A 24,739-nucleotide genomic window follows, 5' to 3' on the forward strand; every position below is an offset into this window, starting at 1 on the left:
CCCCCCAAACACATATATCGCCAAATACAACCACCCCCATATACACATATACCCACAAAACACATCTATCCCTAAATACACATCTACCTCAAAAACACAACTACCCCCAAATACACAACCACCCCCATATACACATCTACCCCAAAAACACATCCAACCCCAAATACACAATCACCCCCATATACACATCTATCCACAAAACCCATCTATCCCTAAATACACATCTACCCCAAAAACACAACTACCCCCAAATACACAACCACCCCCATATACACATCTACCCCCATATACTCATCTATCCCCAAATACACATCTACCCCCATATACACATCTATCCCCAAATACACATCTACCCCCTAAACACATCTATCCTCAAATACACATCTACCCCCAAAACACAACTACCCCCAAATACACATCTACCTCCATATACACATCTATCCCCAAATACACATCTACTTTCAAAACACATCTACCCCAAATACACATCTACCCCCTAAACACAACTACCCCCAAATACACATCTACCCCCAAAACACATCTATCCCCAAATACACATCTACCCCCAAAACACATCTACCCCCAAAACACATATATCCCCAAATACACAATCACCCCCATATACACATCCACCCCCATATACACATCTACCCCCATATACACATCTACCCCCAAATACACATCTATCCCCAAATACACATCTACCCCCATATACACATCTACCCCCAAATACACATCTACCCCCAAATACACAACCACCCCCAAATACACATCTACCCCCAAATACACATCTACCCCAATACACATCTACCCCCAAAACCCATCTATCCTTAAATATGCAATCATCCCAAAATACACATCTATCCCCAAATACACATCTACCCCCAAATACACAACCACCCCCATATACACATCTACCCCAAAACACATCTATCCCCAAATACACAACCACCCCCATATACACATCTACCCCAAAACCACATCTATCCCCAAACACACAACCACCCCCAAATATCTCCAAATACACAATCACCCCCAAAGCACATCTATCCCAAAACACATCTACCCCCAAATACACAACCACTCCCAAATACACATCTACCCCCAAATACACATCTATCCCCAAATACACATCTATCCCCAAACACACAACCACCCCCAAATATCTCCAAATACACAATCACCCCCAAAGCACATCTATCCCAAAACACATCTACCCCCAAATACACAACCACTCCCAAATACACATCTACCCCCAAATACACATCTATCCCCAAATACACATCTACCCCCAAATACATAACCATCCCCAAGCACACATCTATCCCCAAATACACATCTACCCCCAAAACCTATCTATCCCCAAATACACATCTACCCCAATACATATTTACCCCCAAATACACATCTACCCCCAAAACCCATCTATCCCCAAATACACATCTATCCCCAAAAACACATCTACCCCCAAAACACACCTATCCTTAAATACACAACTACCCCCATAAATGCAACCACCCCCAAATACACATCAACCCTTTAAATATACATCTATACAAATATACACATCGACTGTCACAATTATACATCCTCAATACACATTCAGCCCCCAAATACATTGGACAGAATTTTGCCGTCGGTGAGCAGGGAGTGGGGCCTGCTCGCCGACATGTAAAATGACGCGGGATGATGTTGGGCGAAACCCCCGATGTCACTGCGCCCCATTTAAATATTCAGGAAGGCAGGGGCGCAGCAAAGTCAGCTGCAGGCCCACCGACCTTTCAATGGCCAATTGAGGCCATTGACTGAATCATTTAACCAGTTAAAGGACCTGCCCGTCCAACCTTAAGATTGAGGGGAGGCCAGGAGCCCCGGTGGCAAATAGAGAAAACGTGAAACCTCATCCACCAGCGGGATGAGGTTTCATGCAGGGTTTTAAAAAGTTATACCGTAAATTATGAACATGTCCATTGTCACATGAGGGGGACATGTTAGGGAATTTTTTCTTTCTATTTTTAATCTTTTTCAAAGTGTAAGCGATCTCCCTGAGGCTGCACTTAGCCTCAGGTAGATGTGCGCATGTGTGAAAGTGCGCACTCTCGCTTTTGGGGATCCCCCCCCCCCCCCCCCGCCTGCACAGGAAGCACATAGCGCTTCCCACCGGACATCATGCTGGGCAGGCCTTAATTGGCCCACCCACGTAAAACGGCAACGCGGCCCGCTTCTCCGGTAGGGATTGGCTCCCTGCCCACCGGAGATTGGGTTGGGCCCGCCCACCCGACAGGCAGGAAATTCTGCCCATTATTGCCTAATATACGTTTACCTCAGCAGGTCTGGCAGCATCTGGGGAGCTCTACAGATGCTGCCGGACCTACTGAGTATTTACAGCATTTCCTGTTTTTCTTTCAGATTTCCAGCTTCCATAGTATTTTGCTTCTGTATTTTTTTATTCATTCACAGGATGTGGGTGTCGCTGGCTAAGCCAGCATTTGTTGCTCATCCCTAATTGCCCTCGAAGAGGTGGTGGCGAGCTGCCTTCTTGAACTGCTGCAGTCCACCTATCTTGTATACCTTATATACATTTACCTCCCCAGCTACACTTCTACCCTATTACAAATCTACCCCCCAAAATACACATTCAGCCCTCCCCCAAATACACATCAACTCCGATACACAAATCCTCCATGCACATCTCCGCAAAAGCTCCTCATTACACATTTAGCCCCAATACACAACTACCCCAAAATACACCCCGACACTCCAAATATACAGCTAGCCCCCAAGAAAGCATCAGCCCCCTAAATATGAATATACTCCCCAAATACACACCAACCCCTCAATACACATCTGTTTCCCCAAATACATTAAATATGTTGTGGGACCAACTAGGGATGAAACTATTTTTTATCTAGTATTGTGCAGTGAGGAAGGGTTTATTAGCAATCATATAGTAAAAGACCTGCTGCGAATAAAGGTGATCATAATACAAGTTAATACCACATTAAGTTTGAAAGCAACATATTCCAGTCCAAACAAGAATCTTAAACTTAAAACCAATTGCATAGGTATGAGGGGAGAGGTTGCCAAGGTTGATTGGGTAAATAGACTAAAAGGAAGGACAATAATTAATCACTAGGAAATAGTTAAAGGACTGATTCATGATGTTCAATAGAAATATATTCCATTGAAAAACAAAAACTCTGCAACAAAGATCCACCCATGGCTAACTATGGAAGCTGAGGATAGTATTAGATTAAAATATATTATAATGTGGCAAAGTGATAAGCCTGATGATTGATAGTATACTACAAACCAGCAAAGGGCCAACAAAATGTTGATGAAAAGGGAAAAAATAAAATGCAGGAATTCAAAACAGATTGTAAGAGCTTTTCAAAGTATATAAATGGAGGAGAGTAGCTAAAATAAACATTGATCCCTTCGAGGCAGAGATGGGAGAAACTATCATGGGGAATGAGGAAACGGCAGAGACATTGAACAAATATTTGTGACTATCTTCACAGCAGAAGACACAAATTATATACCAGAAATAGAGGGTAACCAAAGGGCTAAAAAGACAGAGGAACTTAAGGTCATTAATATCTGCAGAAAAAAATATATTGGAAACTTAAGGGACTAAAATACAACAAATTCCAGGACATGACGGCATGCATCCTAGGACTCTGAAAGAGGTATCTGCAGAGAAGGTGGATGCTGGTTATGATTTTCCAAAATTTCCTAGATTCTAGAATAGTCCTAAAAGATGGGAAGTTAGCTAAATTTAACCCTGCTAGTCAAGAAAGGGATTAGAGAGAAAACAGCAAACATAGGCCAGTTAGCCTGATATAAGTTATTAATAAATGCTGAATCTCTTATTAAAGAAGTCTTAAAAATACACTGAAAAAGACCATAGTATGATCAGACAGAGTCAACATGATTTTATGAAAGGAAAGTCATATTTGATAAATGTATTACTTTTTTGAAGATATAATTAGTAGGGTAGATAAAGGGGAACTAGTAAATGTAATATACATGGATTTCCAAAAGGCATTTGATAAAGTGCCACACAAAAGATTAATAAACAAAATATGGGCTCATAGAGGTGACGGTATTCTACTACCATGGATAGAGAATTGGCTAACGGAGAGAAAGCAGAGAGTAGGGGTGAACAGGGCACTTTCAAGTTGGCAGATCATGACTATTGGAGTGTATAATGTTCTTAGTCACATGTTAATGCAGAATATTTAGAGTCTGAGCTGAGGAAAATGTTAGCTTTACTAGAACATCTCTTATTGTGAGCTACATTTTGCCTCAATTATACAAGGGAGATCAAGATCATGAGATATGGCATCACCTCCTGTGATGATGTTTATTCTCATTAGCATGTCACACAGTTAGAATTAATCCCTTATACTTCAGACCGCTGCAAGGATCAGTGCAAGGGCCACAGTTATTTACGATCTATTGAAATGACTTAGACTAAGAGATCGAGACTAAGTTTGATGACGGTACAAAGCTAGGTGGGAATGTAAGATGTAAGGAGGACACAAAGAGACTGTAAAGAGATATAGACAGGTTATTTCAGTGAACAACAAAGTGGCAAATGGAGTATAAACACGACCTTATTCACTTTGGTAGTCGGAATAGCAAAGTAGAATATTTTTTAAAAGGCATGAATCTTGTAAATGTTGATGTTCAGAGGGACTTGAGTATATTTGTGCAAGGAACACAGTAAATTAACATACAAGTGCAGCAACCAATTAGGATGGCAAATGGTACGTCAGTTTTTATTGCAAGGGGATTGGAGCACAAGAATAAAAAAGTTGTGCTACAATTGTACAGGGCCTCGCTAAGACCACACCTGGAATATTGTGTGCAGTTTTGGTCTCCATATTTAAGGAAGGATATACTTGCACTGGAGGCTGTATACGGAAGGAGCACTGCAAGATACAAGATTCTGAAGGGGATTGGCAGGACAGACACTGAGAGGTTGCTTCTCCTGGTGAATCTAATACATGTGGGCACAGTCTCAGGATAAGGGTGTGATCATTTAGGACTGAGATGAGGAGAAATTTCTTCAAAGAGTTGTGAATCTTTGGAATTCTCTACTCCAGAGTGCTGCGGATTCTCCAGAATTGAGTCTACTTAAGGCTGATTTGGACAGATTTTTGGCCTTTTAGGGAATCAAGGGATATGGGAAGTGAGTGAGAAGGTGGAGTTCAGGTTGACAATCAGCTCTGAATGTACTGACTGGCAGAGGAGTTTGAATAGTGATATGGCTTAGTCCAGCTCCTATTTCTTATGTTATCATCCATTATCCCTTAGGAATGGATTGAGGTTTGAAAAACTGCCCATGTATCAATGGTTGTTGGTTTTAGGAAAATTGTCTTAAGTTTTTGGAAAGATAAATCTGAGGATTAGCCTGATCTTGCTGTGTTTAATGGATAGGCCGATGCCCGGGGGGCGGGGGGGGGGGGGGGGGGGGGGGGGGGGGGGGGGCGCGGCGGCGGCGGGGTGTTGCGGGAATGGGTAGGTAGGGAGTGGGGTATGGGTGGGTGGGAGGCTGGGCAAGATCTAGTTGGGGGAAGGATGTGGCTGATTGGAATTGTTGTTAAAAATTAATGGAGTTGACCCTCATCCCACCGGCTCCCCCACTATGAAGGCAGCTTGGGGTCAGATGCAGAATGTTCATGAATGTTTCGGAACATTTCGATTTTCTCACAATTTACCATCCAATAGACCTCCACCAATAGTTAATTTATTTTTCTTAAATTGGTAGGCCAATGGATGACATTTGATTTTGTTTCATCTATGTTCAGTTTGGCATTTTAAAACCAAAAATCAAAAATTGCAGCTGAATGAACTTATTTGACTAATTAGGAAAAATTGCATCAATTTATACACGAGGGCCTAACCCGAGCAGTTTCACATGACTAGACTGAAGCATGGATTATTTTTGGATTCAATTTATTTATAAGAAGTATAAACATTTGCCTTCTCAGCAGCAAGTGAATGAATCTAGCAGCTGTTTGAGTAAACATTCCACTGTCAATTGTTACAAATATGAAATTATGCTTCAGGACCGTCTCTTTAACTTAGGGTAAAATCAAGGAATGAGAGGGGGCATGTGACCTGTTCTGAGTTTGGCCTTAGTAACGGTGGATAGGCTGTTAGTCTCCAAGTCACAGGGAGGTGTTAGGAATATCAGGTTATGAAAACAGTTTACTTTAAACTGTCTGTTTAATTCCAAGATAGAATTAAGTTGGGTTCTGAGGATACCTAATTAGCATTTCTACCCAGATACAAGGCTTATGCGATTCAAGTTGCTACAGGCTTTGAGAGGGAGCGAGTCCATAGCAAGCCATTGTACTTTTGGGTTACAGGGTCTTCTTAAGATATCCCTGAAACTCGCAGGCAATTCAGTCTGCAAGAATCTGGGAGAGAGTGAGATAGAGCAGAAATGTAAGGTAACTTAAGCAAAGAAATACTGGCCCTGTTGGTCACCATGCGAAACACGGGTGGGAGCTTAAGCTCAGATTGAAAAGACGGAGTTTATGAGGATTTAAACAAGATTGGAAGATTTGCCTAGCTTGGCTAGGGGGATGAATCTCCAAATCATCCCTCATTGTAAAAGTCAGTTTGGGGATTATAAGTTATCTGGCTGGAAAAGGAAAATGGAGGCAAGCTGTTGGGAGCTGAGAATAGCTTTGACTAGTTCATGAAGAAGAAAGTGTCCACTTCAGGGACAAAGTAAAACATAACGAATGAGGGGGATTTTCAGTCATTTTAAAAGTTAAATGGGGATCTTTTCTGTAGTTTAGAGTACAAGTTGCCCACTGAATAATGTTTAGGCTTTGTTGCTTTTAGTTGTTTATTACAGTAAAAGTCTTAAAATCTTGTTGTGTAAGCCTTCCAGTTAGCCATTGGAAGTTTGAATATCTTTCTAGAATTCATTGGTCTCTACAGGGATCGTGACACAGTCAAAGAGGAGATGTCCATTCAGTCTGTGCCACTTATTGCATCTCTCTTTTGAGCTAATGAAACAAGCTTATTCCAATTGGCCCTTGGGATGGATTAAACAAGATCCAACAACAAACGGTAGGATTATTCTGCCCCTTCAGTCATTTAATGTTATGGCCAATATTAATCCTTTAACCAATATCACTAAATCAGACCATTTCGACATTACTGCAATGTTGTTTGTGGAACTTTGCCATTGCCGAAACTAGCTGCTCTATTTTCTACAACTCAACAGTAACTGCACTTCAGAAGTACTTAATTGGTTGTAAAGCACTTTGGAACCTCCTGAGATCAGGAAAGGCGCAATATAAATGTACGTTTCTGTTAATCGTCAGTTCTATAATAGATTAGCTTGCTCACAATTCAGCCATTTGAGGTTTTCAGTACTTTGTCCTCAATACTAATTTTTTTCTGCAATCAGTGGGCAACATGCCAAGTTGCCATTAATACAATTTAATTGTTGAGGTAATTTCTGGCTATTTTCTGTTGCTTTATTAAGCATGTTTAATTGGACCTTTTGTTTATTTTTTTAAATTATATTTGTGTTACTGTAGGGAACTTGTTACAATTAGTTTATGTTTTTGCTTGGTAATGTTGGGGCAACTCAATGTCACCCTTACTGATTCCATTAAAAATTGCCCAATTTTAACTCTGGGCAAGCAGATAATGGGTTGAGTTCGAAACTCACCCACACAAAAAAATGTTGTTGGCAGTTCACTAATTCACTGACATAACAGGGAAACTGCACACTGTGTGATTGTAATTTCCTGCTGGTCAGCCAGAAGGTTATTTAAAGCAGACATGCACCTTTTGAAGCAAAGTTGCATTCTCTTCTATTATGTTGTGGTGGAGCAAGACCGATTCAGCATGAAACTTAGGCAATCCCCCAGGTTCTCGAATGCTTACCTGGAGGTCCTGTTAGAAGTGGTTAGGATGAGGAGGGAGACTCTCCTTCCAGTCTGTCGGAGATGGATCCCTAAACACTGTGCACCATCCATGGAGAGAGAGTGTCAGCAGCAGGAGCATCATTCTTGGGACTTGGGTGCAGTGTAGGAAGCACTTCAATGACCTCACAAGAAAGTGAGGATAGCTCTACAGTTCTCCATCTCTCAGCACAGGTGGCAATTCCTTTTCCCCTCCCCCAACACACAAACTTTCCATCATATCTTTCACCACCAAGCATAAGGACACACAATACCATCTTCCATTACAAACGTCCATTCACCTCATTCATGGTCCTTTTAAGCCTCACTTCTCTTCTCACTTGATAGCCTTTTTAAAAGCAGAAACATATCTTAAGATCCCTTTCTCATTACACATTCCCCACACGAACTTCCCATTTGACACCTCCCCATCTTGATTCTTTTTCTCACTGCAGAACAAGCAGAAGCCACACATACCTGCATTCTCCTTTTGTAGGAGAAAATCACTGGCGGACACCCGCTTTGTAGGATTAGACAGCTCACAATACAATGGAGAAGAATAACTGGAAGGAAAGACTACACATTAAGCCTTTCTGTGCAGCAGCAAGTGCTGCAGATCAATATTCCATCCAGAGGTGTCAGAATAAGAGATGTTGTCGTCTTGGGCTTCCTTGAATAGGGTCTTTGACTGTTACTTGCACCCCTTTGTGGATTTCAGAAAAATGCGCTTGACTACATTAAGCTGCATTGTGATGTCTATCGTCTGCTACTGTCCAGTCTCTCAGTTCAATCCTAACCCTTGTCCTTTTCCCCTTTCCTTTAGATCCTTCTCGGCAGTCACAGCCTACAGACACCTCAGAGAAGAAATCTTCTGAGGAGACAACTACCAGCACAGAGATGGGTACCCCTGTTGGAATACTGAATCAGTTAGAGGGTTAGCACTGATGAAGCACCCGGTGCAAGTAAGCAGCAGCAATAAATGTTGGTGGGAATGAAGGCCCCAGAGGCCTTACTTTCCTGGTTCCCTCCTTTCTACAAAACTAATTCCCAAAAACATTAAGCCAATTGTCAGGATTCTTCCCTTATAGGTCAAATTATCCAAGTCAACATGAGAAGGCTTTAAAGCCAAAAGTTATTATCTGATAATATACTGACACAATGGAGAGCGCAGCTACAGGACAGAGAGCAGTCACTCAGTTACTGGGTGTCCACAAATATATTAAGCCACAAATCAATAACTTGCATTCATATAGCACCTTTAAAATGGTTCTTCACATAACCAAAGAAATAGATGCTGAGCCAAAGAGAGATAGTAAGAGGGGTGAACCAAAAGATTTATCAAAAGGTGTGCTTTAAGGTGGGTTTTAAAAGAGATAAGGGAGGTGGGGGGGCTTAGGGACAATGTACCCCTAATTTTTTTTTTGGTGTGTGTTAGCGATTTATGTGCACGGTCCCTTTAATTGTTTTGTCCTGTGTGGCCATGACCATGCGTAAAGGGGCCTACATGGGGGCTTTTGAGTTGTTGAGCAGCTGTGCAATTTAGAGGGAACATTGGTTAAGGAAGGAATTCAGTGCACGCAACCCAGGCTGGAGGCATGGCCTGCATGGTGGGGTAAAGGGGCAAGATGCAAAACTATAAATGAATGCTCCATGGCAGTATAAGGCTCCTATGCTATCAGTGTAAATCCACTGAGGGGAAAAAAAACCAAGGCTCACACAAGTCAGCATAAAATAGGCACAGGGTCTTTTGCTCTCAGTTCATTAACTTTTCCGTGCCTGGTGACTGCTTCACTGCCAGATCACGGAAAGAAAATTTCAATCCCGCAGATACTGACCGACAATGGAAATGAAATAAAACCTCATGAGCATAGGTACGAAAGAAAAATAATAATTTAATTTTGCAACAGAATGAGGAACATCCCCAGTTTCTATCAGCTAGCAAAAGGTGGCACAAATGAGGGTTAATTTTCTCTTGTTGAGGGAAAGCTAAACTTTCGCAAGAATTTGAAGATATTAATGGTACTAATGCACAACCAGCCTATTGTAGCAAAAATATAAGAATAGATGGGTTGTGGGACCAGAATCTCCTCCAACTGAACTTTATGAAATATGAGAGCCCAAAACATGAGTACTATGAATAAGAGCCAAACCCCAATACAGAACACAGAGGCAAGCTATACTGTAAAGGGTTAATTTCAAACGTTCCAACATCACAAAAGAACTGACATAATTAAAGGACTAGAAATGGGGACATTACCAGAGCAGTGGCACAAGATAACTGCCATCAGTGCGAGAGGGAGCGAGGAGACAGTGCAAAAAAGAGCGAGGAGACAGTGCGAGATGCAGCTCCGTGCCTCAGGGAGATTGAAGTGCTCTTTTGCGCACATTGCAAACTGCGCACTAGGTCGGACTCTCCCTGCTCCTCCCCGCCCACACAGGTAGCGCTGAGCCTGCTTGGCATAGGAACAATTCAGGCCCATGTGTTTGGGTGGGAGCCGAGGTTAAGTCGTGGAGGGATTTAAATTGGACTAACTAATTGAGGTGTTGTGTGGTGTCATTCAAACTAGTTTAGAGGTCTTTGTATTAGGCCGTTTGGAGTTGTTTTTAAATAAACAACAAGTTTGTGGTTGAGCCAAACCCTGTGTCTGTGCAATTTTGTCCCTTATAAAAATCCTAAATTCAAGGACCATCTGCAAGGGGAAAATGTGAGCGGCAACCTCTACCAGCGCAGAGGCATTTTGTGTTGCTTCTTGAAAATACCTGTTACTTATTGGAAAGGTGAGTATTATTTCTTGGTGACTCCGTATGACATATGTCATCTGAGGCCTCCTTTAAAATTCTCTGGAAAGCAGCTCCCTTCCTCCCCCATCCCTCCAAAGAGAAATCTTACAGTGAGACAAATTGTCTTTACTGCACCCTTGAGAGTAGCAGCATTTTGATAATGGCCGTAGTGAAAAATCTTCACAGATCGTCGGATGGGACACTTAAAAATGGGGCGTGGGCCTGGTTCCACTCTGCTTTCAATTCGGCAATTTTCAGAGAGCATTTGTGGTTCTTTCACCCTCCCATTTAGCAGAACATGGTGCGCTCCACTGACACAGCTACCCAGCAAATCAAGATCAGAGTGGGCAAAAAGGCTGACCACGTTGGTATCAGAGCATAACTGGTTAGATGGCACATTCGTCTGTCAGAGTGTGCTAAAGATAACTCAATGTCAAATGGAGTCCGTTCAAAAAGTTCTCAGAATTTAACATTTACTGGGTGATTTGTCTTAGATTTAGACTGAAAATACAACTCCCAAATTAGTTAGAGAAAATTTTATTACAGCTCTGCAAGAATACAATTTGTAGTTTATGTTAATCAGATATAAAGAATGTAAGCCAGCAGGATATATCTGTTTAACACAGTGATACTCCACAAATGATGCTTCAATATTCTTTACAATTTAAGCATCAGAAATCTGAAAAATCAAAGCAGCAATGGCTCAGAACCCTATATTTGTTCCTAAACATTAATAAATTTTGGTGCTATAAATGACTGATTTCACGGGTGGGTAATGAAACACTTCCCCAATTTTGACACCCAGTGACAGCGTCAAATATTCCCAAACTGGGTACTGAATGAGTCATATGGCAAAATGGTATAACTCAACACGGACACATCGAAGTGCAATAGGCTCAACCAAAAAACAGTGCTCTCTGTTGAACTGATATTCACCTTGTTTTTCCCACTCCTTATTATCTTATGAGCAAGACTGGCAATTTAGCCGTTTGGTGGTACAGAAGTTGTTGAAAAAAGAATTGGCCTGATGAGTGCAAGAAGAAAAGCTTTGACAGGGTGTCTTTTTTCAGCAATACTGGCAATTTAGTATGAACTCGTGCTACATTGTGGCAAGTACTGTGCTTACAAGGAACTAGGTTCCAAACTCATTTTACATAGGGTTTTTACAACAGAAAAGACATTCTCTGAGTTAGATCCAAACTCAAATTCCAGAGGTGCTAAACTCCTGCATCACCCCCACCCCCAATCCAGCACTTGTTACATTACATTTGCTGACTGCACAATATGCCATTAATAGGTTCAAAGGGCTCCAGGTCAACCTAAGTAGTCAATCAAAAGCTGTAATGAGTTTGATCTGTTCATGTTTGGGCTGGTGGAAGGACCCTCACAATAATTAAATATTCCGCCTTGAGGGGAGAAAATAACTTAAGATGTGTTCTTTCATTTGTCACCGGAAGCAGTTGTGGGCAAGGTTGCCCAAGAGGAAGGCCTTTGTTGAGGAACATAATCAAAACAGGAAAAATATTAAAGAAAAAGTAAAATATAAGTAAAATCAAAGATCGAGCATCCTCATGCATCATACCAGCAATGTAGGTTTTACAAAATTATCTTTACAAGTACAGGGTACATCTCTCCCTATAAGTAATATCCATAAAGAAATTTCAGCAGCCAAGTCCCATCAGTTTGCAAAGTCATCTCAAATGTTCCATTCCACTTGTGCGAGTGTTTTTGATACCCGTTCTGCGATAAAATGTTTCCAGTTTTAGCTATTCTGCGATTCATACTTCTGAGTATTGCACATGTGCAAACTTGAACACTTACACCAAAACAGGACCATGGCATTAAAACATAACCTTGCTTATAATCAGGAGCCCTCGGAGTTAATAGTAAGAGAAAATCATAAATAAGTGTGTATGCTCTCTGAGATCATGTTGTTTCGAATGAGAACTGAGCACATGCCTTTTTTCATTTTCAGCATTTCATCTCTTTAGAAGCAGTGGTCAGAGGATATTTGTGTCTCCAGTGAACTTCTCTTGGGGATTGCTGCTTTGAGGAGTGCTGATTTTGTTGCTATGATTCTCGGACCGTTTCTTGTAATACATAGTAAAATACTGAGGGTGCTGTTTCTTGTAATAGCCCGGCAGGGACTTCCTGAGGTCATGTCTTATGCTGCGAATGGAACTATTTATAGCAGCCACACAAGCTTTCCAGTCACGCCCATTCTCACCCAAATCAAATACCGGATAGACCTCTTCAAGAAATTCTGTTAACAGAATAGAAAGAAATTACAACTACTAACATAATTAATGTGTTCGTATATTATCACAAGCTATATTCAGACATGATTCAGTATCTGCAACTCTTAGACAACTAGGAGGCTTAGAGAAAATTCCTAGCCTGGCTGTTCTTGTTCATTTTCGACATGTATTTTTGTGCTGAAATAAATATTATTCCCATAAGAAAGCTGCTTAATACATCAGCACTGTTAACCATAAACTAAACACCGAAAGCAGAAATTTAACATAAATATTTAAAACATGTGTTTTCTCTTCTCTTTCCCCACATCTGTTGTAATAATTTTCATGTCATTCTTTTTCTATTGTGCTTTATTCTAACCGTTCTTTTCTCACTTCTATAAACGCTTTTAACATTTTATTCCCTACAGCCTCCCTGCTCCTCCTGTCCATTTTGGAGGTGCAGTATCTATATAAAATTTCCAATCGTGTGAGGTAAATTGGCTCCTGAGATGGTTATACAATAGGCTGAAAAGAAACCAAAGATCTGAAGACCTTTACTGCTATAATATAGCGGCAACCAGAAGTATTTGGAAATCATTACATGCATTTTCTTCCAAATCACAGAGTAGCAACTAGTCAAGTTACTAATAGTTATTAAAGCAACTTAAGTCTCCTAGTTATCTTGTTATTAAAGGACATTTTTTTGCAAACCACTTTTTAATCCATTCCAACAGTGGGAAAAAATAAATTGTATTATCTTATCAATGGAACTTATACCAAATGTGCCAGTGTTACTTTAAAATGCCCAAGTTATTTTATTACAATAGTTTTGTCAGGATTGAAGAATTAACTTGGCCTCTTTTTTTTGCTGTTGTTGAGGAGGTTTAAACTCAAAATGCATGTTAGCTCTGAGGCATTTAGGACGACCGAACTTTAGTTTAATCTTTCCCATTCACTGAACGTTTTTGTTCTCAACAGATTTTTGAAATAGTTCCATTGCTACAAGGACACAAATGCTTTCTAATCTCTGATGCTACACAATACTGTATCTATACTCCTGTCCAGTAACGTATTAAAGTCCACTGAACAGCAATCACGATTGTATAACTGCAAGACAAATAATTGGTCACATTTGCTGTAAAAAGAAACATGGAACAAGAAATATAAACAAGATTAACAGGGTGGGATATTCTGGCCCCGCCCACTGCCAGGATCATCCAGTCATACCGAAAGTCAAAGGGCTTCTGGCTGGGCCTCCGAATCTCCTGCAACGGGTCCCACCACAACAGGCCAGAAAATCCCGCCATAGATTACAAAAGCAAAGAGGTAATACTAAAGCTATAGAAATCATTAGTTAGAATTGGAGTTCAATTTTAACACCCATACCTTCCCCGATCTTGGCCAAAATTGCTATTTTAGGGACATCTTCCCCGAGCGAATGAGTTTCTCCTTAAATAAGCAGATCGGTTTCCAATGCCATCATTGGAGGCTTGATCTGCCATTTAACCCGAGGCCTGAGCAATGGAGCATTGATGGCTTCCCTACTAGACCCCCACTCCCGACAGGAGCCAGGACTGGGAGAGGCCCAGCATTTTGCTCATTTTCAATTTTTGTTTTCTTATGGGGCAGGAGGAATAGTATTTCTCCTCCATGCTCCAATAGGAAACCTTGGGCCTCGCCAATTTTCCTTCCGCCCCCTAACTCCACCCTAAAAGGGTTCTCTTCCTGAACATGTGTCTGGGGCCAGGGGTCAGACCCCTGGGTCCTCCATGGTAGCTTTCAACTGTCCAATTTTAACAGCTGGGTAGTCACTTTCTGCTGGCATCCCAGGACTTTTGATTGGAAAGTCTACAAGAGTTATGTTGAAGAAACCTGGCTGTTAAAATCAGCCCAAACAGCCTGTCTGGCACACCTGGAGGGGCAGACCCCTCACTGTGTCTTGCTCCTACCCAGAAGTTAAAATTAAACTCTATTGTGTCACATTTTTGATGCCCTGTTTCAGGCAGGATGTCAAAGCCATGAAGAAGGTGCAGAAGCGATTGACTAAATCGCTATAAAATCCTTGGGCTTTAAAGAACTAATCAAGCTGAAGTACTCCAAATCCAAGTTAAGGACAATGATGAATAAAGATTGGAATAATATCCGTAAGGGTCGTCTATTAAGAGAACAAGCAACGCTCTATCAAAGATAGGGAATCTTATTTTATTCCCCCTTTGCCCCCAACATGGTTTATGGCCGAAATTTTCCAGCCCCCCGCGGCGGGTTTCCCCACGGTGGAGCCGGTGAACCATTGAAATCTCCGTTCTCATCGGCGGGATTGGAAGATCCTACCGGCATGAGGGGCTGGAAAATTCTGGCCTATGATTCTACCACATTCCAGTTATGTCTGATTTGAAGTTAAGGTCCTCTTGAGGACCTGCCAAGCTGAAGAAAACATGGCCTTGGAGGGCAAGAGCAAACAACAGTAGTTAGTAGAAGTCAGATGTCTGCTGCACTTTAAATGCAGTCTATGGTAAGATATTTGATGCTATTCAGCAAAAGGATCATAACCCAAGCAGAATGGCTGTCGCTTGACATGCTGATTGTCAACCTGCTGATTTTGGAATTTAAAAGGTGTGCCTATCTAACAATATATTGCATTATGATGGAGTCACCTAAAGCTTGACCATTAAATGAAACAAATAGCGTCCCAAAAATATGCAAATCTACAGAACACTATAACTCCAAACAAACATACCCACACATTTATGATCCCCAGAGCGACCAATAAATTTAAAAACAAATGAATTTCCCAGTGAACAACAGAAATAAACTGAAGGACAAGATTTAATGTTTTAAGATTTCTACCACAACAAGTGAACTAAAATCAACATAAATCAAACACTGCTTAACAGACAACTAATACATCAAATAAAAGAAAGGGCACTTTCACATTAACTGACTAATGGAATGGAGGTACATCTTACAACCCTTCTGGCTGCGCACCACACTTCTGGCAGATATATAACATTACAAGATCCAGTGCCAAGATACTCCCAGCTTCCTAGTAGACTCAATTCTCCCTGCTATGCCAGGTTGAATCTTCCAGTGTCCTTTGAGAATCACCCCTATTCCTCCTGAGTAAACCAACTTCCACTGGCAAGTCCCACCTCAGCGATCCGTTGTTCCTTAAATCACCTAAAGTTCCGCCTGCTTCCTTTCCTTCTTTTCGAACAGAGAACCACATCTCACCAGCATCCTGCTTGGTTGCCAACACAGTCTTTTCTGCACACCACAGCAATGGCAGTGTCTCTCTCTCTCTCACTGTACCCAAAAAGCAGGTTCCACCTTTTGTGTCAAGGTGTGAAAAATGTCGCTTGATTTTCAGTAAGTTAACATTTGGGTTTCTATTCCATGACAGCCATGGGCAGAGGGTCAGTGTGGCCACCAACCTCCCCTGTCTAAAACATCTTGTTTCACCATAAGTTAAAGGAGACCTTTTAAAATATAACCATCTTGTAAAGTCCCACATTAGTAACAGCACAATTCAGTGATCCAATTCATGGCAGAATGAAATTTACCCTGATAATCTTTTAAGGTTAAAAGCTTCAGGTTTGTTGAGATGTGACAAAGTTCAATCTGAATAAAATACGCTGGATCTAGCCTGAGAGTCTTAAGATAATTTGATCCATTTAATGTCAAAAGAGGCTACAAAGAGAACATAGATATACTTATGGAGGTTACAATTCTATGATGGAGCTGAGGGTCAGACAATAAGCTGATTTACCAGGCTTCTTTCGTGGAAACTGATACAATCACGCTCCCCTACAGTTTCTCTAAGAGCATGGAGGGTTGCAATTGCCACTCAATTAACTCATCTGGAGCAAGACTTAATAAAGCAAAATTGTTAGAAAACCAGGCTGTAAAGTAATTGTCCAAACATCATAAAACTAATCTCCCCTTGGCATCTTATGCCCTTGGAACACAACATTTGCTAAATGCCAAGACTGAATCCACTCAAGGTGCAAAATTTCCACTTAGCAGTCTGTTTCCTTTGGGAGCCAAATGATCTGTGAAAGCTCCTAAAATAAATTGTTCTGGATTTAACTCTTGGCAGATCCAAAGAAATAGCTGCCCCTCCCTGGATAGCTCATGTCCTATGGCCTCCATGGACAGTATACAGTGTACAGTAACAAACTTAATTTTAAACATGCACCACAACTAAAACAAACACTTTCAATACAATTTTAATTAACATTTAAACGCTTAATTCTTCTCACCCTGTGCTATTTCTCTCTGTTTGTATTTACCACTCCATTCTCCTCAGTGAATTTTAATTTTACCCATTCTTTTGAAAAACTAATCTAGCTTTGGAGGCCTTGTGACACGGTAGTAGTGTCCTACCTCTGGGCCAGAAACTCTCTAGTCAAGTCCCACTTCAGGACTTCATGCCGCTGAAGGTGAATTCATAACATGGCCAAACAGGTTGATAATCAGCCTGTAAATCCTTGCAATATACCTGATGGCAGGTGCTAAGAGTGGGAGAGTTCCTTTTTTTCTTTATCATTTAATGGGATGTGGGTGTCACTGGTAAGGCCAGCATTTGTTGCCCATCCCTAACTGCCCTTGAACTAAGCGGCTTGCTAGGCCATTTCAGAGGGCAGTCAACCACATTGCTGTGGATCTGGAGTCACGAGTAGACCAGGCTAGGCAAGGGTGGCAGATTTCCTTCCCTAAAGGGCATCAGTGAACCAGATGGGTTTTTATGAAAATCCATCAATCAGTGGCTTTTAATTCCAGATTGAATTTAAATTCCACCAGCTGCCGAGAGAGAGTGTGTGGAAGACAGCTTGAATGCATGTCGTGACCCAGGAAAGAGGAACATCAGAAGGAGAGTTCTTGGAGAGTGGAGGTTGGAAGCCCTTGTGTGAAAGATGGAGTTTAGTGGGACCGGTTGGCTCATGATGGGAAAAATGGCTGGCGGGGGGTGGAGGGGAGAAGAGTTGAGGAGAGATCTATACCATCTGGCTTAGGTGACATCTGTCACTTGGTTTCAGAGTGTGGGGTGTCTCACCGCAGGGTGCCTATTGATTTGCATTGACTGCATACTTACTGTGAACATTAGAGCATAAGAAAGCTTTGTAACGTGTGCTATCCTTACAAATCTGTATATAATCTGTAAAAGGGTGAAGGAGTATTGTAACAGTTCATATTTTCTTGCTTAATAAATGTTTTACACTTTTATTAGAAGTTCATTAGCTGACTCCGGTGACTCTATTCAGTAGCCTCTGTCCACTTACCTAAACAAACAAATAAAAGTAAGGATCTATCAAGCTGGGATCCCCCCTGGGATCAGGCTTGTACAGTGGTAACCTCAGCTGTGGATCATAACAAAGGCAGTCCATGGTTCCCACGCCCTCTTAGGACATGGTACCTGAAGGGAGGGGAAGGCTTTAGTATATCTCCTTCCACCAAGACCTAACTCTAACATCAGATATCAGAAGACAGACCTTTTGGCCTAACATATGTAATCTTGCTCAATTGAGTAGGAAACGATTGTCTGTAAAGCCTATCAAGAAGGTTGATTCAAATCAATTATTTCTTAATATAAACAACTCATCTTCAGGGAAAACAAAATCTCGTTCATTTACGAGGTCTCATCCTTTTTACATGTTTTGAATGTCCCTTTGCTGGTAAAAATGGCTATAGGAGCAATCGTCACTACCCAGTTAGTTACAAGAGGAATTCTGAAACAACTACTTGAATGCTTTCTCTTTTGTGCTTTCCTGTCCTGGATTGTTTCAACCTGGCCTATAGAAATCTCCAACATCAGAGGAGAAGTAACTTGGCCTTAAAAAGCAGCCTCCACTTTACAGAATAGGTTACACTTTGGCGATTTTCAAAACATTTAGCATCCTTTGCCCCCATGGAAAAGGTTCCCTTATAAAATCGGTTTGAACAAGTTTGCTGAAATTTCTCAGCAGAACTTCAGCTTTGTAACCAGGTGTGCCCAAAGAACCGATGCCTGGACAGCAGAGGAAATACAACCTCCAAGAATTCAGCTCAGATTTGAATTCTTCACCTCAAACTGTGATTCTCCTTTTCTGCTTCATTTTCTTGTTGATTGTCTTCATCATCTCCAGTCCAACCATCCCAATTCTGATGAATTGTTGGATCCAAAGTCTTAATCTATATTTTCATTTCCGATGCCAATGGTTGATTGGCATCTTCTATCCTTTTTGTTTCAAGTTATTAAATATTTTCTGAGGAACCCACTACATAATAAGAAGGCAGGGGTTCTAGATGGTCTTTGGGACTCTAGAATGTTTGACCATCAATCATAAAGGAGGTGGAAAGGTCTGGAAATGAGTACATCCTAACAGGTCCTGAAGTTCACTTTCTTCCAATGTAATTCAGTTGGAATTATCTTTACTCTTCTCCAATTTAAAAGATTTTTAAAAAGGAATGTAAAATAGAATCTTAAAAATTGTGAATTCAGCGAACCTAATGAAAAGGTATGTGTAGTTGACTCATTTGGCAGAATTACAGCCTTACGGAATGATCAGTAGATCTACTCGGATGTCCCTCATAGGTAGTCTGTGTTCTGTAATGCGTGGCTGCTAATCTGCTCTGACTCTGAGTGAGAGCAATGGTCAGGGACAGCCTGTGGGAATGAACTCCAGGTAGTTACTGATATCAGTTAGGGGCTGATTATTGTCATTGTTGGGACATTTATCCAGGTTGGCAGCAGTTTGCTTTACTTTGTTATCTCAAAAAATTGTCCAGATTATCCAAATATTGTCCAAATGTGAGATAACAACATAACCAGAAAAAAACTTCTTTAAAAAAAACAAATCACAACCAAACGAAAAGTGTAGAGTCTGTTATGTAACAGACACTTCAGAAACGTTTCTATAAATAGAATCCTGGAAACTTCAGCACGGAAAGGAGCTAGTGGCTGCCTTTATACAGGGTCCTACAGCCTAAATGTCACCCCAGCTTAGTTATTCAGCATTGTAATCCTATCTATCTTGGCCTTCAACAGATCCCTGAATTTCTCTCTTACCCTTTATTGAGACTAGAAAACTTAGCACATTTTGTACCTGAACAGAATGTTCTTTGCTTTTATAACCATATCTTATCTAAAAGCTTCAGTACACAGATTGAAATTTATTTAAATGTACTTTGGCAATTATTTACAGATTTTCTTTGCAGTAACCAGCCCCTCAACAAATGTCACCAGATTCTTACAGACCCTGCTGTTTTATTTCTATCTAGAGAACAAACAATAAAGTTTCCAGTATTTCTTGCCTGGAGAGAGCTCTCTGACCTCATTCTGAATGCAATTCAAACTGCAGGTCATTTGTGGTTTGCCCCCTGGAAAAATATGTAGTAAAACATGTTTCCATATTGACAGTTCTCAGCGTAACCTAAAAGAAAGTACTATTTGCCATAATAAGGGGGAACCAACATGGAACAAAACGCACTTCATAACAGTATTCATAATATCTTGCTGTCAGAGCACAGAAGGAGAGGGTAGCTTTTATGCTCACTGTGGTAAACTGGTGGAGCAGATCGAGTAGCTTTGACTGAATCTGCCCAATGTTCATTATATCAATGTTTCACATATGGATATAAAAGCCACAGAGAGAGGAAAGGTTCAATTCCAAGAATGTTCTCATGGAGGTAACAATAAAATAAGAACGACTTAAAAACGATAAAAGAGAGAGTATTAGAGGGGAATACCAAGGTACACAAAATACTGGGAGAGACAGATGGCACTAGTAAACAGAATGGTAAGCTAATGGGTGGATCGGAAGAAGGGAGAAAGTCATGGGCCTGAATCTTCTGGTCGGCATGCGGGGGTGGGCCCCACTCATCGGCACGTAAAATGACTCGTGGTGACATTGGGCATGCGTCCCGAAGTCACCGCACGTCATCCAGATCTTCAGCTCGGATTGGAGTCAGCTGCGTGCCCGCCGAACTATCAAAGAACTATTAAGGCCATTTGAATAGTAATTTAAACAGTTAACAGGGTTGCCTTAACACTGGCGAGGGGGCAGGCAAAGAGCCCAGGCAGCCTTTGCACATTTCATGAAACCTCATCCACTGGCGGGATGGGGTTTCATGAAGGTTATTAAAATTTAATTAAAATTTTTAATAAAATTCATAGACATGTCACATGAGGGGACATGTCCAAATAATTTTTAAAAATTTTTTATTGACTTTTTCACAATTAAATAAATCTCCCTGAGGCAACTCTGTGTCTCGGGAGATTTCTGCATTCTTTAGCGCAGGCCCCGACTCAGCCTCCTCCCCCACCGTCCGCACAGGGAGCGCTCAGTGCTTCCAGTTGCGTGTCACGCAAAATGGCGGCGCTCAGCTGATTGCGGGCGACGATCGGCTGCGCACCCTCTTAGCCCTCCCCGACAGGGAGAAAATTCTCCCATCGCTGGAAAATGACGCTGGAGAAGTAGTAGTGGGGAACAAAGAAATGGGGGAGGAACCGAATAGGTACTTTGCGTCAGTCTTCACAGTGGAAGACACGAGTGACATCCCCAAAGTTCAAGAGAATCGGGGGGCAGAGGTGAGTATGGTGGCCATTACCAAGGAGAAGGTGCTAGGAAAACTGAAAGGTCTGAACGTGGATAAATCACCTGGGCCAGATGGATTACACCCCAGAGTTCTGAAGGAGATAGCTGAAGAGATAGTGGAGGCATTAGTGGTGATCTTTCAGGAATCACTGGAGTCAGGGAGGGTCCCAGAGGACTGGAAAATCACTAATGTAACACCCTGTTTAAGAAGGGAGTGAGGCAAAAGACTGGAAATTACAGGCTGATTAGCCTGATCTCGGTCATTCGTAAGATTTTAGAGACCATTATTAAGGATGAGATTTCAGAGTACTTGGAAGTGCATGGTAAAATAGGGCAAAGTCAGCATGGTTTCATCAAGGGGAGGTCATGCCTGACAAATCTGTTAGAATTCTTTGAGGGGGTAACAAGCAGGTTAGACAAAGGAGAGCCAATGGATGTTATCTACTTGGACTTCCAGAAGGCCTTTGACAAGGTGCCGCACAGGAGGCTGCTCAGTAAGATAAGAGCCCATGGTGTTCGAGGCAAGGTACTAGCATGGATAGAAGATTGGCTGTCTGGCAGGAGGCAGAGAGTGGGGATAAGGGGGTCCTTCTTAGGATGGTGGTCGGTGACTAGTGGAGTTCCGCAAGGGTCAGTGTTGGAACCACAACTTTTCACTTTATACATTAATGATCTAGACGAAGGAACTGAGGGCACCCTGGCTAAGTTTGCAGAAGTACAAAGATAGGTGGAGGGACAGGTAGTATTGAGGAGGCGGGGAGACTGTAGAAGGATTGGACAGGTTAGGAGAATGAGCAAAGAAATGGCAGATGGAATACAACGTGGGGAAGTGTGAGGTCATGCACTTTGGTAGGAAGAATAGAGGCATAGAATATTTTCAAAATGGGGAGAGAATTCAGAAGTCTGGTGTACAAAGGGACTTGGGAGTCCTAGTCTAGGATTCTCTTAAGGTTAACTTGCAGGTTGAGTCGGTAGTTAGGAAGGCAAATGCAATGTTGGCATTTATTTCAAGAGGACTAGAATATAAAAGCAGGGATGTGCTGCTAAGGCTTTATAAGGCTCTGGTCAGACCACATTTAGAATGTGAGCAATTTTGGGCCCCGTATCTCAGGAAGGATATGCTGGCCCTGGAGAGGGTCCAGAGGAGGTTCACGAGAATGATCCCAGGAATGAAAGGCTTAACATATGAGGAACGTTTGAGGACTCTGGGTCTATACTCGATGGAGTTTAGACGGATGAAGCGGATCTGATTGAAACTTATAGAATACTGAGAGGCCTGGATAGAGTGGACGTGGGGAAGATGTTTCCATTAGTAGGAGGGGCTAGGATCCAAGGGCACAGCCTCAGAGAAAAGGGAAGACCTTGTAGAACAGAGATGAGGAGAAACTTCTTTAGCCGGAGAGTGGTGAATCTATGGAATTCATTGCCACAGAAGGCTGTGGAGGCCAGGTCATTGAGTGTATTTAAGACCGAGATAGATAGGTTCTTGATTGGTAAGGGGATCAAAGGTTACGGGGAGAAGGCGGGAGAATGGGGTTGAGAAACTTATCAGCCATGATTGAACGGCAGAGCAGTCTACGATGGGCCGAATGGCCTAATTTCTGCTCCTATGTCTTATGGTCTTATGAAGTCTAAATCAGGATTACCATGCAGGTATGTGAACGCACGGAGTATAGTAAATAAGACTGGGGAGTTACAGGCGCAGGTTGCCATGTGGAACTTTGTTGTTGTAGCGATAACAGACCTGGCTTAAGGAAGGGCAGGATTGGGTGCTTGTTCAGAAAACTAGGAAAGGAAGAAAAGGAGGAGGGGTGGTGGTATTGGTTAAGGAGAGCATTGCAGCGCTAGAGAAAGAGGATGGCCCAGAGGGTTCAAGGGCAGGATCAATTTGGCTACAGCTAAGGAACAAAAAGGAGGCAATTACATTGCTTGGTGTGGTCTATAGACCTCCAACCAGTGGGGAGGATGTAGAGGAAAAAATCTGCAGAGAAATTATAGAGAGATGCAAACATTATAGAGTCGTTATAATGGGGAACTTTGATTATACAAATGTAGACTGAGGCACTGGTTGTGTAAAGGGCAGAGAGAAGCAAGGGTTCCTAGATTGTGCTCAGGAGAATTTTCTACAGCAGTATGTGTCCAGTCAACAAGAAAGGATGTACTGTTGGACTTGGTTCTTGGAAATGAGGTGGGCCTGGTAGATCAAGTATCATTGGGGGAACTTTAGGAGACAGTGATCATTGTATTGTAAGCTTTAGGGTGATGGTAGAAAAGGACAATGTTCAATCCAGAGTAAGAATAAGTAACTGGGGGAGAGCTGACTTCAACAGGGCAAGGATATGGCTGGGTTGCATAGACTGGAACCAAAGGATGGTGGGAAAATCTGTAGCTGAACAATGGGCTACCTTCAAAGAAATGGTTCTGGCACAGTCAAGGTATAATCCCTCAAAAAAGGTAGAGCAAACAAACCCAGAGCTCCCTGGATGAAGAGGGAGATACAAATTAAGATAAAGAAGAAAAAATGCTTATGCCAGATGTCAGGTAGAAAATACAACCGAGAACCAAGCAGAATACAGAAGGTTCAGAGGGGGGGTGAGAAAGCAAATAGGGATCCTGAGAACAGACTGGCAGCCAACATAGTGGGGAATCCCAAAGTCTTCTATCAGCACAAATAGTAAGAGGGTGGTAAAACGAGGAATAGGGCCAATTTGGGACCAAGAAAGGGATTTACACATGGAGGCAGGGAGCATGGCAGAGGTGTTAAATGAATACTTTGCATCTGTCTTTACAAAGGAAGCAGATGCTACTGAGGCCACGGTGAGAGAGATGGAAACTCTGTCACTAGAAGGGTTCAAAATTAATAAGGAAGAAGTATTGGATAAACTGTCAGTACTTAAGTTTGACAAAGCACCAGGGTCAGATGAGATGCATCCAAGGATATTGAAGGAAGTGAGAGTGGAAATTGCAAGAGCACTGGCCATAATCTTTTAGTCTTCCCCAGATTCAGGGGAGGTGCCAGAGGACTGGAGAATTGCAAACATTACGCCCTTGTTCAAAAAAGATTGTAAGGATAAGCCCAGCAAATACAGACCAGTCAGTTTAACTTCAGTGGTGGGGAAGCTTCTAGAAAAAATTATTCAGGATAGAATTTGTAATCACATGGAAAAGTGTGGGTTGATTAGGAACAGCCAGCATGGATTTCTAAAGG

The 24,739-nt window shown here is 41.8% G+C and overlaps 1 protein-coding gene across 4 annotated transcripts in view; it reads right to left on the reverse strand.

Annotated features, from left to right (window-relative positions):
• Positions 1 to 11,242: 11,242 nt before the first annotated feature.
• The window catches only part of LOC121290640, a 65,209-nt gene continuing 51,712 nt past the window's right edge, over positions 11,243 to 24,739 (reverse strand). For all 4 annotated transcript variants that reach the window (XM_041211353.1, XM_041211352.1, XM_041211351.1 and 1 more), the window contains one exon: positions 11,243 to 12,984. In XM_041211353.1, coding sequence (XP_041067287.1) covers positions 12,722 to 12,984 — 263 coding nt within the window. In that variant the 3' untranslated portion in view covers positions 11,243 to 12,721. The remainder of the gene's footprint in view (positions 12,985 to 24,739) is intronic.

Source organism: Carcharodon carcharias, chromosome 18 (genome assembly GCF_017639515.1).
Source record: "Carcharodon carcharias isolate sCarCar2 chromosome 18, sCarCar2.pri, whole genome shotgun sequence".
Classification (NCBI taxonomy): Eukaryota; Metazoa; Chordata; class Chondrichthyes; order Lamniformes; family Lamnidae; genus Carcharodon; species Carcharodon carcharias.